This window comes from Musa acuminata, chromosome BXJ2-2 (assembly GCF_036884655.1).
Source record: "Musa acuminata AAA Group cultivar baxijiao chromosome BXJ2-2, Cavendish_Baxijiao_AAA, whole genome shotgun sequence".
Taxonomy (NCBI): Eukaryota; Viridiplantae; Streptophyta; class Magnoliopsida; order Zingiberales; family Musaceae; genus Musa; species Musa acuminata.
The window spans coordinates 33,875,373-33,888,423 of record NC_088339.1 but is presented as its reverse complement, the minus strand read 5'-3'; the positions used below and the strand labels follow the sequence as shown (position 1 = coordinate 33,888,423).

At 38.1% G+C, this 13,051-nt stretch overlaps 2 protein-coding genes across 2 annotated transcripts; both read left to right on the top strand.

The window, feature by feature from the left end:
* The first annotated feature begins 1,381 nt into the window (after window positions 1-1,381).
* LOC135606233 (uncharacterized) lies at window positions 1,382-5,284 on the top strand. The gene is made up of 7 exons (XM_065097182.1): window positions 1,382-1,576; window positions 2,485-2,656; window positions 2,815-2,864; window positions 3,314-3,614; window positions 3,932-4,120; window positions 4,201-4,383; window positions 4,821-5,284. Exons 1-7 carry the CDS (start codon window positions 1,401-1,403, stop codon window positions 5,064-5,066), a joined length of 1,317 nt encoding a protein of 438 aa, XP_064953254.1. The 5' UTR covers window positions 1,382-1,400; the 3' UTR covers window positions 5,067-5,284.
* A 3,544-nt stretch (window positions 5,285-8,828) lies between these two features.
* LOC135605077 (nudix hydrolase 13, mitochondrial-like) lies at window positions 8,829-11,995 on the top strand. The gene is made up of 6 exons (XM_065094764.1): window positions 8,829-9,367; window positions 9,488-9,568; window positions 9,885-9,999; window positions 10,075-10,158; window positions 11,402-11,551; window positions 11,655-11,995. The coding sequence occupies exons 2-6, from the start codon at window positions 9,495-9,497 to the stop codon at window positions 11,814-11,816; spliced, it is 585 nt and encodes a 194-aa protein (XP_064950836.1). The 5' UTR covers window positions 8,829-9,367; window positions 9,488-9,494; the 3' UTR covers window positions 11,817-11,995.
* Window positions 11,996-13,051: the final 1,056 nt, after the last annotated feature.

The window sequence follows — 13,051 nt, the reverse complement described above, 5'->3', positions numbered from 1 at the left end:
GAATATTCGAAATTCCACCCATATTATCCAAATTATGTAAAACTAAAAATAAATAAGTCAACCGAAAAATTCGTAATAGGTTTTGATAATGTATATTTTGGGTCCAGGCCATGTTACGATCAATGCTACGTCACGCTACAGCCAAGTCAGCAAGAGAAGTACCCCTATGCGCTAAGCCAGAATCCGTATCAAAGTGTTATTTAGTACGTCCCGTCCCGAAAAGCTCAGGACGGTGCCACATGGCACGTCCCACGATGGTGATCGTACAAATGTACCATCTCACCCCTCGAGGATCGATCGTCATGCCAAACCCATGTACAATCAACCCTTATACAGTAGTATAAAAGCCCATGACCGACATCCAGCCCAAGGGGAGGCAAAAAACCAATCAACCCACTACTGACTTGCTCATCGATGGGGCCAAAGTTGGTAATCACCTGACAAATATCATCATTGTAGGAAAACGGTTACCCTCGAGCCACGAGCATTCCGACCTTGGAGTCGTCAACCAGCATCCCAACGACGAGCCGCCAATCGACGTCCAGACCGAGAGACGCCAATCAACATTTCGATGCCACAACCCGTTTCGAGGGTTTGACTGACCTCAGCGACCAACTCAGTCGATCGAAGACTCCCAACATCGACCCGTAGATCAGGCACTCATTAGCCACAACGCATCAGTTCATCATCAGGTTTAACGTCTGAGACATATCATCATCACCATCGGAGCATATCTTAAGATTTGTCAAATAAATCACCAACATATTAATTATTTTCTTCTCATAATTTATGATGTCATAATGCTTAGTAGAAGTTTCAATTATAAGTAGCAAGAGGTCAAAATAAGAGTCCCACAGTCCAACAGTTGCCAATCCTAAATTGGATCTTAGAATCGGAACCCAAGTTTAACTCATCCCACACCCCATTCAACCCTTTCACTTACCCACCAAAACCCACAAAACTAAAAATAAAAATAGAAAAATCCTAAATTTGCATATCAATAGATAAGCTCCAATAAGTATGAGATCGGCTGTCTCCCCTCAGGCAGGGGATGCATGAGCATCTTCACCACCGACGAAGGCCACCTCATATTCAGCTGTGTCATTCTGACGTCAGAGAGCGGTTGGATACGTGAAATCTACGTTCCCTGCCTGGAGAGATGCAGGCAATCCCAACCAACCCAACAGCACGGGCGGACTCACCTCCGCTGTTGTGTTGCGTACCTACCCCTGCAACCATGACTCAATTTACCGTTCTACCCGTCTCTCCTTCGCCGCCGCCGCGGCTTCCACCTTAAGGGCCCAAAACATATATCCCTCTCCCCTCGAACCCCCTCGATAAAAATCCTTCCTTGTTGCTCTCATCATCCACCAACCCCCGCCCCCCCCCCCCCCCCTACCATGGCATCGATCTCGAAGCTCTCCAGCCCCGCCTTCACCGCGGTCTCATCTCCTCCTCTCCGATCCGATCCGAAGCTCTCCGTCGACTTCCGCAGACGCAGCGGCCCGGTTCGGAGCCCGATCGCTCCCCTCCGCCTCTCGATTCGACGAGATCGCTCCGGGTGGAGCGCGTTGGTGTATGCTTCTCTCGTCCCTTGCGCTTGTCCTCGTCACAATATCTCTTTTTTTGTTTCTTTCTTCTTCTTTGTCTTGCCGGTTGTCTCCAATCTGCCGTGAGACCAAAGTTGATCTGTTATTCTCTAGCGGCTAGTTAGTTGACGAGGTCCTTGACTTTTTTTGGGTGAGGGATTGGGAATCTCGATTGATGTATCATCGTCTTGTTAGATCCCGTTTCTGCTACCATGATTCCATCCATGCAAGAAAGACGGTGTCTTTCGTATTGCAGATGTTGATCCGTGAGAAGCTGTCGCTTATTTAGCCTTTGTAGATGTGTGGAACTCTTGAAAGACAAAGTTTGAAAGACAAAGTTTTTAGTTAGCTTTCTGAAGCTTGATTTCTTAGGTTTGATTAGATAATAAAGATTCAGTACTAATGGTACTGTAATATCTGCTAATTCACGTATGTTTGTGGCCGATGTAGCAAAAGCTAGCCTCGAGTCTCGGAAAGAGTCATGTTGTTAGAATTACTTAATGAATTGAGGTTGTTGCTTGCAACATGTGGTCCAAAATCGCAAGAGTTTCTATTTTAATTTATGGGTACTTAAGTTCAAGGACAATTTTTTCTATAGGGGCTATGTAAAAGTTATAGGATTTTTTCCTGCAAATGTGGCAGCAACGTGGAATGACAACGCAACGTGGAATGACAATTAGATGATATTATGGGTAGGACAATGATGGTTAAACTTTGACTTTTCAGTAGTTCTCTACAAGGATTATGGTAGAGCTGTATAGTAATACATATACATGGTTTGTGCTTCCTGTTTCTTAGATTGTGTTTTGGTTTGCTGATACTCTGATCTTTTGCTTCATGTTATCAAGATACTTTCTTAAAAGTTTGCCTGAATTCGAACTAAATATGTACCCAGTGTGAAGTCTTCACTGCAAGATGGAAATGGTGTCCCATCAAAGAGGACAACCCTCCACGATCTCTATGAGCAACAAGGACAGTCTCCATGGTATGACAATCTCTGCCGGCCTGTAACAGATTTGCTGCCGCTGATTGCCAGTGGTGTAAGGGGTGTTACCAGCAATCCCACGGTAATTTTTTTTTGGGTTAAAAGTTCAAGGTCCCCTTAGTTTATCAAACTCAGTTGGAAAAAGAACCTATTATATTCTGGAATTTGATGTCAGTCAAATGTTTTCTTATTTTTTATAAGAGTGCATTTGATCTTAACTGAATTATCATGTTGCTGCAGATTTTTCAGAAAGCTATATCATCGTCTAGTGCCTATGATGAGCAATTCAGGTATTCGACCATTTTGACTTAGTATCTTGCATCAACCACAATAATTTGCTGGGCTCGAGCTGTATGTGCCATTGTCCTTTGTGAATGACCTATCATATACCATCATTCTTAAGTTAATGGACTAGATTATCTCCATCATGACCAAGTTTCTAGTAGGTTCTTGAACTTTTTTATTTGGTGGTTGCTGGAGAAAAACTATGTGTGTTTGGCACGGAGGCCTGGATTTTTTTTTTTTTTTTGGAAGAACCTGAAAAAGAAAGATGATAAGTGTGTTTAGCACAGAGGTTTGGATTTTTTTTTCATTTTTATGGAAGAACCTATAAAAGATATATTACCATGAATAAGAACTGTCATCTTTCTATCAGCGGTTCAACTTTTAATAATTTACATGCTTATCTTTCCGAAATCTTTGTATATATTCATGAACAAAGTGCAATTTTGGTCTATAGGCAGCTGGTAACTGCAGGAAAGGACATAGAAAGTGCTTACTGGGAACTTGTTGTGAAGGACATTCAAGATGCATGCAAACTTTTTGAACCCATTTATGATCAAACATATGGCGCTGACGGTTATGTATCTGTTGAAGTGTCTCCTAGACTTGCGAACGATACCGATGGCACAGTTGAAGCTGCTAAATATTTGCACAAAGTGGTTGATCGCCCGAATGTGTATATAAAGATCCCAGCTACAGCAGAATGTGTTCCATCCGTCAAACAAGTTATTTCACTTGGTATAAGCGTTAATGTGACGGTAAGTTCAGTTGCTTTGTGTCTTTCCTCTGACCATCTTAAATTATATACTTCACCCTCCTTGACAGAAGATACGTTATTTTAAAAAAAAGACCAATTTTCCTTTGAATCACTTCTCTATGGTTCCATTCAATTATTCTGGTTGGATCTTCAAATTGTTTCACTTTCTGTGCCACTTTTAGTTTACATCTCTAAAATCTTCCTGAACCTGATTTTAGGGGTATTTTTTTGTAATCATGATGGCCGTATGCTTTTACAGTAGAATACTTCATTACATGTTGATTATTGATGCGCTGATTATACTTCTATATTTTACAGTTGATCTTCTCACTCCCTAGATATGAAGCTGTGATCGATGCTTATTTGGATGGTCTCGAGTCTTCTGGGCTCAGTGACCTTTCTAAGGTGACCAGTGTGGCTTCCTTCTTTGTCAGTCGTGTTGACACTCTCGTTGATAAAATGCTAGAAAAGATTGGGACACCTGAAGCTCTTGATCTCCGAGGAAAGGTAAACTCTCTGTTGCCCGTGGCTTCTAAAATGAGAAGACTAACAAAGATGCTTACCTTCTCTATGCTGGAACCCCGCAGGCAGCTGTAGCTCAAGCAACTCTAGCTTATAAGCTGTATCAAAAGAAATTTTCTGGTCCACGTTGGGAGGCTTTGGTAAAGAAGGGTGCCAAAAAGCAGAGGTTATTATGGGCCTCGACCAGTGTTAAGAATCCTGCATATCCTGACACTCTTTACGTCGATCCTCTTATTGGACCTGACACGGTTAGTTACTACAACGTATTTCTAGATTATTTCAAACAAAAAGAAAAATAGCTTTACCGATTGAACTCCCAATGGTGAAATCTATCTGAGCATAATAGTCTGATCAGAGGTGTATGTTGGTGCTTACCATGGTAATAATAAAGGACACCAAGAAATTTAATGATTCATGATCATAGAGCATGGATTTGAGTTGCTTTGGTGGAGTTTTAGGCAAAATGCAACTTGTGTGTCATTGTCTTGCCACCACACCTACCATACAATTGGTTATATTTTTCACTCTTAGGCATGGTTTGACCAATGTATTATTATCTGGCTATATGAAATTTCATCAAACATGGAACTTCAGCTATGGGTGCATCCAGAGTTTTTAACTTCAAATTTATGGGTATAGCACAATGTTCCTGGCATTACATTCCTATATTTTGATGTGGTTCCAGGTTTCGACCATGCCCGACCAGGCTCTTGAAGCCTTTATGGATCACGGTGTCGTCTCGAGGACCATTGATTCAAACATCTCGGAGGCTGAGGGAATTTACAGTGCACTAGAGAAGTTGGGGATTGACTGGGACGAAGTTGGGGCACAGCTTGAGGCCGAGGGTGTGGAGTCATTCAAGAAGAGTTTCGACAGTTTGCTGGTTAGCCTGAAACAGAAGGGTGATTCTCTCAAGGCCCTCAGTCTGTAGAACAGTTATGATGAGCCTGTACATCTCTGTCCACTGTGGATGGGATCTAAATAAAGCTGGCTTGTATTCGTTTTGCTGTAATTCTTAGTTTGTTTGGCACTCGAGTGAACTCTGTCTCTGTATTGCAGTAGTGAGGAATGACTGGACTTGAGAATAAATGTATGAAGTGGTGTAACCATGTGTTTTTAAGTGCCAAGATTCCTAAATAAGTTTTACAATGATTCCATGCTCCCCATGTTGATTTTGCATTGTACTACTTTTTATTTTCATGAGGATGATGTTCCAAAGATTTGAAGAAAAATTATGTGAAATTGATTTGATAGGTTTAGAATAGTTGGTATTTAATTTATGTATAAAATAATTATTATATTTTTATCAAATCGATATATTATTTTATAATAAACTATTAATACAATGATACGTATAACTTAAGTGATTTTATTCATGGATCACTTGAGTCTTTATTATTTTGTTTGTATTTAAAATAATTTTTACATTTAAAAAAATTTAGCATATAACTCGTTGTTGACAAATATTAAAGTTTCTTTACGTAATATGCTGATTCACAATAAAGTATTAATATAATGATACGTATAATTTAAGTTAAAAAAAAAGTTTATCTTGTTAAAAAAGATGAAGCGATGAAGGCCACATCGATGGATGAAGACGGAGAGGTAAAGGTAGAAAGGGCCAGAGGTTGAGGTGAGGGAGAGCTAGACCACCACGTTGCAAGCGTGACGATGAGGACACATAAGAAGACGAAGTGGGAGGTGGTAGAGATGAAGACACCCAAAAGGAGGAAGAGGGATCACAAGACTATTGCATGCTTAGCATCTGATTAGTCGACACACATTTACCTAAAGTAGGACCAAAAGCTCCTGAGTTTATCGCCAACGCGAGAGAGGCTATGTGTACACGATGCCATGCTAGACAGTAGCATCTCAATTGTGCTATCGGTGGTCGCTTCTACGACGACGTCTCCTTCTGTTATTGATGGTGGTCTCAATTTTTTTAATTTAAATTACATATGTTATTATATTAATAGTTTATTGTGAGTCAACATACTATGTAAACAAATAGACTATATTTTTTATATATATCTATTAATTCAGACTTGATAGAAATGATTTATATACTATATTTTTTAAAATATAGATGTTCTTTTATACATGAGTAACATCATAAAGGCTTAAGTGGTTCATGATCAAAATTACATGGGTTAAAATAATTTTTTTTAACTTAAATTATATGTATTATTATATTAATAATTTATTATGAGTCATCATGTCATGACTCTGTTAACTACTTGATGAGATGAGCTTATATGATTCATTTTTTAAAATATGAGCTTATATATTTTATTTTTTAAATATAAAAAATATTTTAGATATAAATAAATTATAAAGGTTTATGAGAGCAGGGAGTAGTAATAAATTTTTTATCGGGATATTAGGATTATAGATTTTCAAAGATTTATTATTATTATTATTATTATTATTATTATATAAAATTATCAATTTTTGTCAAATATGTATTAGTACTTCTTAGAATAATTTTATTTAATTTTCTAGAAAAGAATTATGCACTTTCTTTTTGCCACTATAGCCTTGAGCTTTCATATTTATTATCTAATTAATACATGACAAAAGGAAAAATGATGAAGTTTGTCCTCATCATCGTATATAATTAATATGATTCATCCGATTTTGATTTGACCCAAATCAATACAAGCCAATTACATATCATCATAATACAAACTAAATTTCCTGTTCTCAAACTAGTAATCCAACCAATCCTCTTGATCAATTGTTAGATCGATGAATTGGTTCGGCTGAACCGATTCATCAATTTTGACCGAACCAATTATCTTGATCTGGGCTCGATTTGAGCTAGATCTACACTCGGTCTAAGCTCGATTTGAGTGACTTAAACTGATTAATCATCGTCACCGTAAAAAGATAAAGACTTAAAATTGTTGCCATGATTTTAAGAAATATATATATATATATATATATATATATATATATATATATTTACTATAATTATAATAGTAGTGATAACTTTATCCTATATATCTTTCATTTAAAAAATATTTTAAATCTCATATTATTTTAATATAAGATGCATATTATTTATTTACGGTCTCTTTTTATTATAGATAATCCTTTTTCATTTATAATTTTTTAAATAATAATTTGTATTTTACTATCTACGATCTCAGTATTATTGATTTTATCTTTTTTTCTCATAACCTCTTATTTCATCTTCACTATTGACGTCATTGTCGTCAACCTTGCTCACTGTAAATGTCGATTGTTGATATCGTTAACGGTCGATGCTTGTCATCGGTACAGTCAAAGACGATGTCGCTCGCCTCTCCATTTACTGTTGATGCTGTTCATCATCACCGTTGACACAATTTGCTATCAATGTTGCTTGTCGTCATTGTCAATACTACTCAACACCATCCAATCTCACTCGTGTGCCCCCTCGATGCCGTCCTTTGAGTTCATACGTAAAGAGATAGTTTAAAAATATTTAAAAATTAAAATTATAATTATAAAAAAATAAAAATAATAATCACACAATAAAAAGAGATTGTACTAGAAAATATATTATTTTTGGATAATTTTTAGATGATACCCTTTTTATCACCTTGTATTTCAAAAATCCTTAAAATACCTTCCAAAAGCTGTCATGTATTTTCCCGTCCAAGCAAAAAAATATTTTCCATCAACTGTTTGCAATATTTTGTTGGTTAGTTTTTATACAAAAAATACTATATAGTGTTTTTGTTTTAAAAATATTGTATAGTGTTTTTGTTTCAAAAATACTGTGATATCAATATTTAGTTCAAAAACACTATACAGTATTTTTTTAAAAAATTATATAGCAATTTTATTTTAAAAACGCTATATAATATTTTAAAACAAAATACTATATAGTGTTTTTGCAGTTAAAAATCAATCCATAAAACATTTGGGGGAAAAACTTTTGGATCGAGCAAAAAAATTACAGCTTTTTGAAGTACTAGAGATAAGAGATGACTGCTTGAAAACTATAAAAAGAAATATCACCAAAAAAAAATCTATAAAAACTATTTTCACGGACAATCGCCCTAACATAAACATCTAAAAAGAGTTTTATCGGATAATCACGACCATCCCATCTAGGATTTGCTTCCCGTACGTCTTGCTCGAACAAAAGCAAGAAGGATCAAATCGGACTCAACCTTATCATTTATTGTTTCGTATGATCATAACAAAATGCCACTTATAAGAATTAATTACGTGTCAGCTATGTTCTAAGAGCGTGGCAACCGAGATAGCTCAAACCGGACACAACCTTTCACCTTCCCTGTTTACAGCTCACTTCTGTCTCTCACCTACATTGTAGGTCCCACGTCCGATCCGTATCTGCGTACCAATCGTGAGGCAGGTACGTTTGGTGGGGCAAACCCTTTTGCCACCCTGTGGGTCCCATCCCGATCCTCACATGCCTTCCAATCGTAAGGCAGGTACGTCCCATGGGGGAATTGTTTCCCCAGAACGAGAGGGGGAGAGAGAGCGGGGGTGACCGAAACAATCCCACAAAATGACCAAATAATCGCCGTAAAAGAAGAGATTTGACCGGAAAAGTCAACGCTCCTTTCGAGAAGGTCGTACAGAAAGTCCACTCCTTCGCCTATCCCTCACCACCGTCATCTTTATCCTGGACACGACGTATTCCAAAATTTTCACTGGTTTATCGGCGTACACGACAAGCGTTGATCCGATCCTGCCGCAAAAAGGTGGTTGGCGCCTCGTTCCCTGTTTTTTAATGCAGTTCACGCAACCCAGGATTGCGGTTTCCTCATGAAAGATCCCAGCTTGCACCCCCTTGTTGTGGTTTCTGACCACTTCCGATCTCGTCGGTGTTGCCCAGTTTCGAAAAGTCGTGGCTTTTATTGCCGATCGGTTGATCTCTGTGCCGTTCGGTTGACGCAGAGGCATTAAATACCTCGCGCGAGAAGACGCAGCAGCCCCAGCAAATCTCTTCTCTTGTCTTCTTCTCTCCCAACTCTCTAGCGTTTGCCTTGGGCTTTGTTTTGGCTTCTTGTTGCTATTTCGCCGTCGTTTTTCTTGTGTTTTCTGCAATGCCGTCGTGGGGAAGGTCAGGACTGTGAGGAAGAGGGGTTTAAGAGCCAAAAGTTGTGAGCTTTGTGCAAAACGAGGGCTCGAATAGGTCTTCGAAGTGATAACTGCGTCCCCAGGGTTTCAAGGGCGGTACCCCCTGTTTCTGAAACCAGAATATTATCTCGGGTGAGATGTGCTTTTAATCTCCGTGTCGCGTTGATCGATTCCTTTGTATTTTGCCTCCTTTCGTCTCCATTTTGTTTCTTGTGTTCCCTTCCCTAAAGTCGTAAGCTTTCTTACTTCCAGCGGAATCATGTCTTCGCCTCTGCTAGCTCGGCAGGGTCGACGTCTGCAGCGGTATGATAACCAGTTTCGGCTTGTCGCAGGGTATTTACTTCAGCTTCAACTCTTCTTACATTTCAGTTCTTTAGATTCAAGAAATCCAATCCAGTAATCTGTTATTCGTTAGATTCAAGTAAGATATATCAGTTTTCTTTGATCTTTTAGATCTTAGTGAGCTGCAGTAACAGTAGTTCTGTAGCTTTTCTGTCAGCAACTGTCATGATGGGGTCTTTACCATCATCCTTGTAGAGCTTTGCTGACTTGTGATTATGATGTAGTGATTCATTGGAACAAGATTTGCACTCGTTACCCCTCTGTATATGTTTCTGATTCTTGATGTATGCCCTGATGGATTGATCAGATGCATTCCTTACAAGATAAATGGGAACTCCAGCAATCAATCTGGTGATCTGATGAACAGAGTGGAAGTCCTCATGATCAGTTCACCAGGTCGACATGACCTCATCTTCCCAAAGGTAAGAACTTCTTGTTAGCCTCACGTTCAGAATGTGGATGGTTAAGGTTCCTGAACAGTCCGATCCTTGGTGTAGGGTGGTTGGGAGAAAGATGAAACTGCGTGTGAAGCAGCATGCCGAGAAGCTTTGGAGGAAGCAGGTGTGAGGGGAATCATCAAAGTAAGTATTGGTAGAAGGAAGATAGAGTTCAGAAACTTGTCATTTCTTTTTTCCTTTTTGCATCAGATAATCTCTTTGAATTGCACCTTCCATTAGTTTGATGTTATGCCCCAAAGAAAAAAGACATTGTTTTCCATTCCAATCTTTGTATATTTTGCTCAACTGTAGTCATGAATTTAATCTCTGATCGATACTGGTTGAAACAGAAGTCATTTTAGAAACTCTACTGGTGTTAACAATGACTGCTACCTAAGAGGATGTGGCAAAATTAAACTTTTTCTTTTCTTGCTTTTAGTTTCTGTGATTTGGGATTCCATGTTGACTTGCCATTGGCAGATATCTTAGTCTGGTGCTTCCATTTTTTTGGAAAAGTAAAAAGTCCATTTCCGAAGAATCTAACTTGATTGGTGTGATGTCACTCTTTATCATTAGAGTCATCATGTCATTTTCATCTCCAACAAAGCTGTCAGTCACTAACTATTATTTTTGGAGCTTTATGGCAAAGTGATTTTAACATCATCAGTGTTCCCCATACCCACCCATTGGACATGTGATATGTCTCTTGTTTGCTTGACCCCTGCATCATCTCTCATGTGAGTTGTTCTTAGGAATGATCTTACAGCTCCATCTCCACCGTGTTACTCGTCTGATGCAAATGGGCCCTTGTGTTTATGGTTGAGAGTTTTAGTTGCATAACTTAGGTGTCACTTGGATCACAAGAAAGCAAATCTAACCAACCAGTAGGCAGACCATCAATGATCGTTGTCATACCTAAATCACTGCTTTATGCCTATTTGCTGAGTTGACTTCAGGTGGCATTAGCATACTAGTCCTTAGCAACATGAGTCCATTGGAAATAGTTCCTTTGAACTTACCGGAAGATGAAACTGGTAGTAAATAATTGAATGATTGAGACAGACGAAAAGGGGTCCTTATTTGCACTCACTCTATTGTTGAAGTAATTGGGTGTTCAATCAAACATGAAACTATTTTATCTATGGTGGTATATTTGAAACATTCCATCATTTTCTAACTGCAACTTGAAAGCATTCAATCGTCGGCGTTCTTATTTCTGATTAGGACTCTACTGTGTTTACTTTTGAAAGCTTATGTTTACAAGATTTATCTGCTTCATCAATCTTTATGTTGGATGATGCATCTAGTGTATCTCAAGTTTTGTTAGACAACCGATTGCTTTCTCTCTCTCAAAAGATTGTGTTGATCATCTGCAATTTATGATCAGGGAGTTGAGCTGGGTCATTGGGTGTTCAGAAGTAAGAGCAGACAAGGCACTTGCGGCCTGGAAGGAGCTTGCAAAGGCTATATGTTTGCATTGGAGGTCACAGAGGAACTAGACTACTGGCCCGAGCAGAGTATACATGGCAGGATGTGGGTCAGTATTTGCTACTACTCCACCTTAGTTATAGACTCAAATCAATCACAAATTTTGATCAACCAATCTTGTATCCTTGAACTCTTTGACTCTGTAACAACAGGTCGCTTTGCCACAAGCATTTCAACTCTGTCGATACGAATGGATGCGTGAAGCCCTTTGCTTGTTCAGGAACCGCCTACTGCCTCTTCCTGAGCTACCTGAGCCATCAAACTTCTCAATGGTGATGCCTGCTCCGGCTGAGCCAGCCATAGCCTTATGCTGAAGGCTACTCGCGACTTCAACTACAGAGTTTAGTACATTCGATCCATCGATGGTTGTCTCGCCTTCTGTTGGTGAAGCTGAGTGTTGGTTCTGATCAGGACACTGACTTATACATGTTATTGTTCTACCACTGTTAATGATAGCATATCTTCACCAATGTGTTTTTGTTAATTGACATCAGTCTGCTGCCCACTTAATTTGTCCTGATAAAAGACCAACGGATACAAATTCGCTGTGATTGAAATCTTTCTACCTTTCCTCAACTTTACTTCATAACTAATACACTCTCAATTAGTTCTATATCGAAAATGATCAAAGATTAAGATTGATTTATAAAGGTCCGAGTATATAACTTTCTAAAGTCAACTTATATATATCTATTTCATTATTTTCAATAATAAAAATAAAATATTTTGTTAATATTATTAAAAATAAAAATATTATATTATAGTATTTTTTTACTGCATTATAAATTTTTTTAGTATTATTTAAAACACTATAATGCAGTGTAAAAACATTATAAACACAATATTTTTATAAAATTTATAAAAAATTATAATATTTTGTATATTGCGCTACAATGTTTTTTTATGATTCTAAAAATATTTGTAATATAAAAATATTATAATTGAATCATTTCACCCAATGAACCATAGGAAAAGGAAGGGAAAAGGATATTCTAAATTTTAGGCAAAAAAGAGATGTGGAATTTTGAAAACGATTTTTTCCAGAAATTTTTTTCTTTTTTTTAAGAGAGTTTTAGATGTTATCAGCTGACACAATATCTGTAATTATCCCAATCAGTTCATAACTATTGGAGAGATTCTATTGTATTTATTACTCTTTATTTTCTTCAATATGTCTATTTTTTTTCCTATAATCCTTTTGTCACTATATAATAAATTTAATTTTATAATATATATATATATATATATATATATGAAATATATTTGTTCGACCAATGACCCATCCGATGAGAAAGACGTGTCACGCTCTCGGCCACCACCTTTGCCTCTCTTCCGTGAGAAGAGAGAAGCCCATGCAGGTTGGCGGCCTCCTCCACCATGGCAGACGTGCACCGAGAACGCGGACATGAATCCTGCGGCAGATGGAGTCGACGTCCTTTCTCGATCGACACCTCAAAGCAATCCGATACCAACCTTGTTCTCCTTCATGGCCGCTATCATCACCTTCCTTGCTCTCCTCTGCCCTCGTATCTGATGCTTTGCCTTAGCC

Excerpts from the sequence above, each read along its gene's own strand:
- LOC135605077 (XM_065094764.1), top strand. The coding sequence starts at position 9,495 with ATGTCTTCGCCTCTGCTAGCTCGGCAGGGTCGACGTCTGCAGCGGTAT. Across the intron at positions 10,000-10,074 it reads ATGACCTCATCTTCCCAAAG|GGTGGTTGGGAGAAAGATGA; the intron begins GTAAGAACTTCT and ends TCCTTGGTGTAG. Across the intron at positions 10,159-11,401 it reads GTGTGAGGGGAATCATCAAA|GGAGTTGAGCTGGGTCATTG; the intron begins GTAAGTATTGGT and ends ATTTATGATCAG.
- LOC135606233 (XM_065097182.1), top strand. The coding sequence starts at position 1,401 with ATGGCATCGATCTCGAAGCTCTCCAGCCCCGCCTTCACCGCGGTCTCA. Across the intron at positions 1,577-2,484 it reads TCCGGGTGGAGCGCGTTGGT|TGTGAAGTCTTCACTGCAAG; the intron begins GTATGCTTCTCT and ends ATATGTACCCAG. Across the intron at positions 2,657-2,814 it reads GTGTTACCAGCAATCCCACG|ATTTTTCAGAAAGCTATATC; the intron begins GTAATTTTTTTT and ends ATGTTGCTGCAG.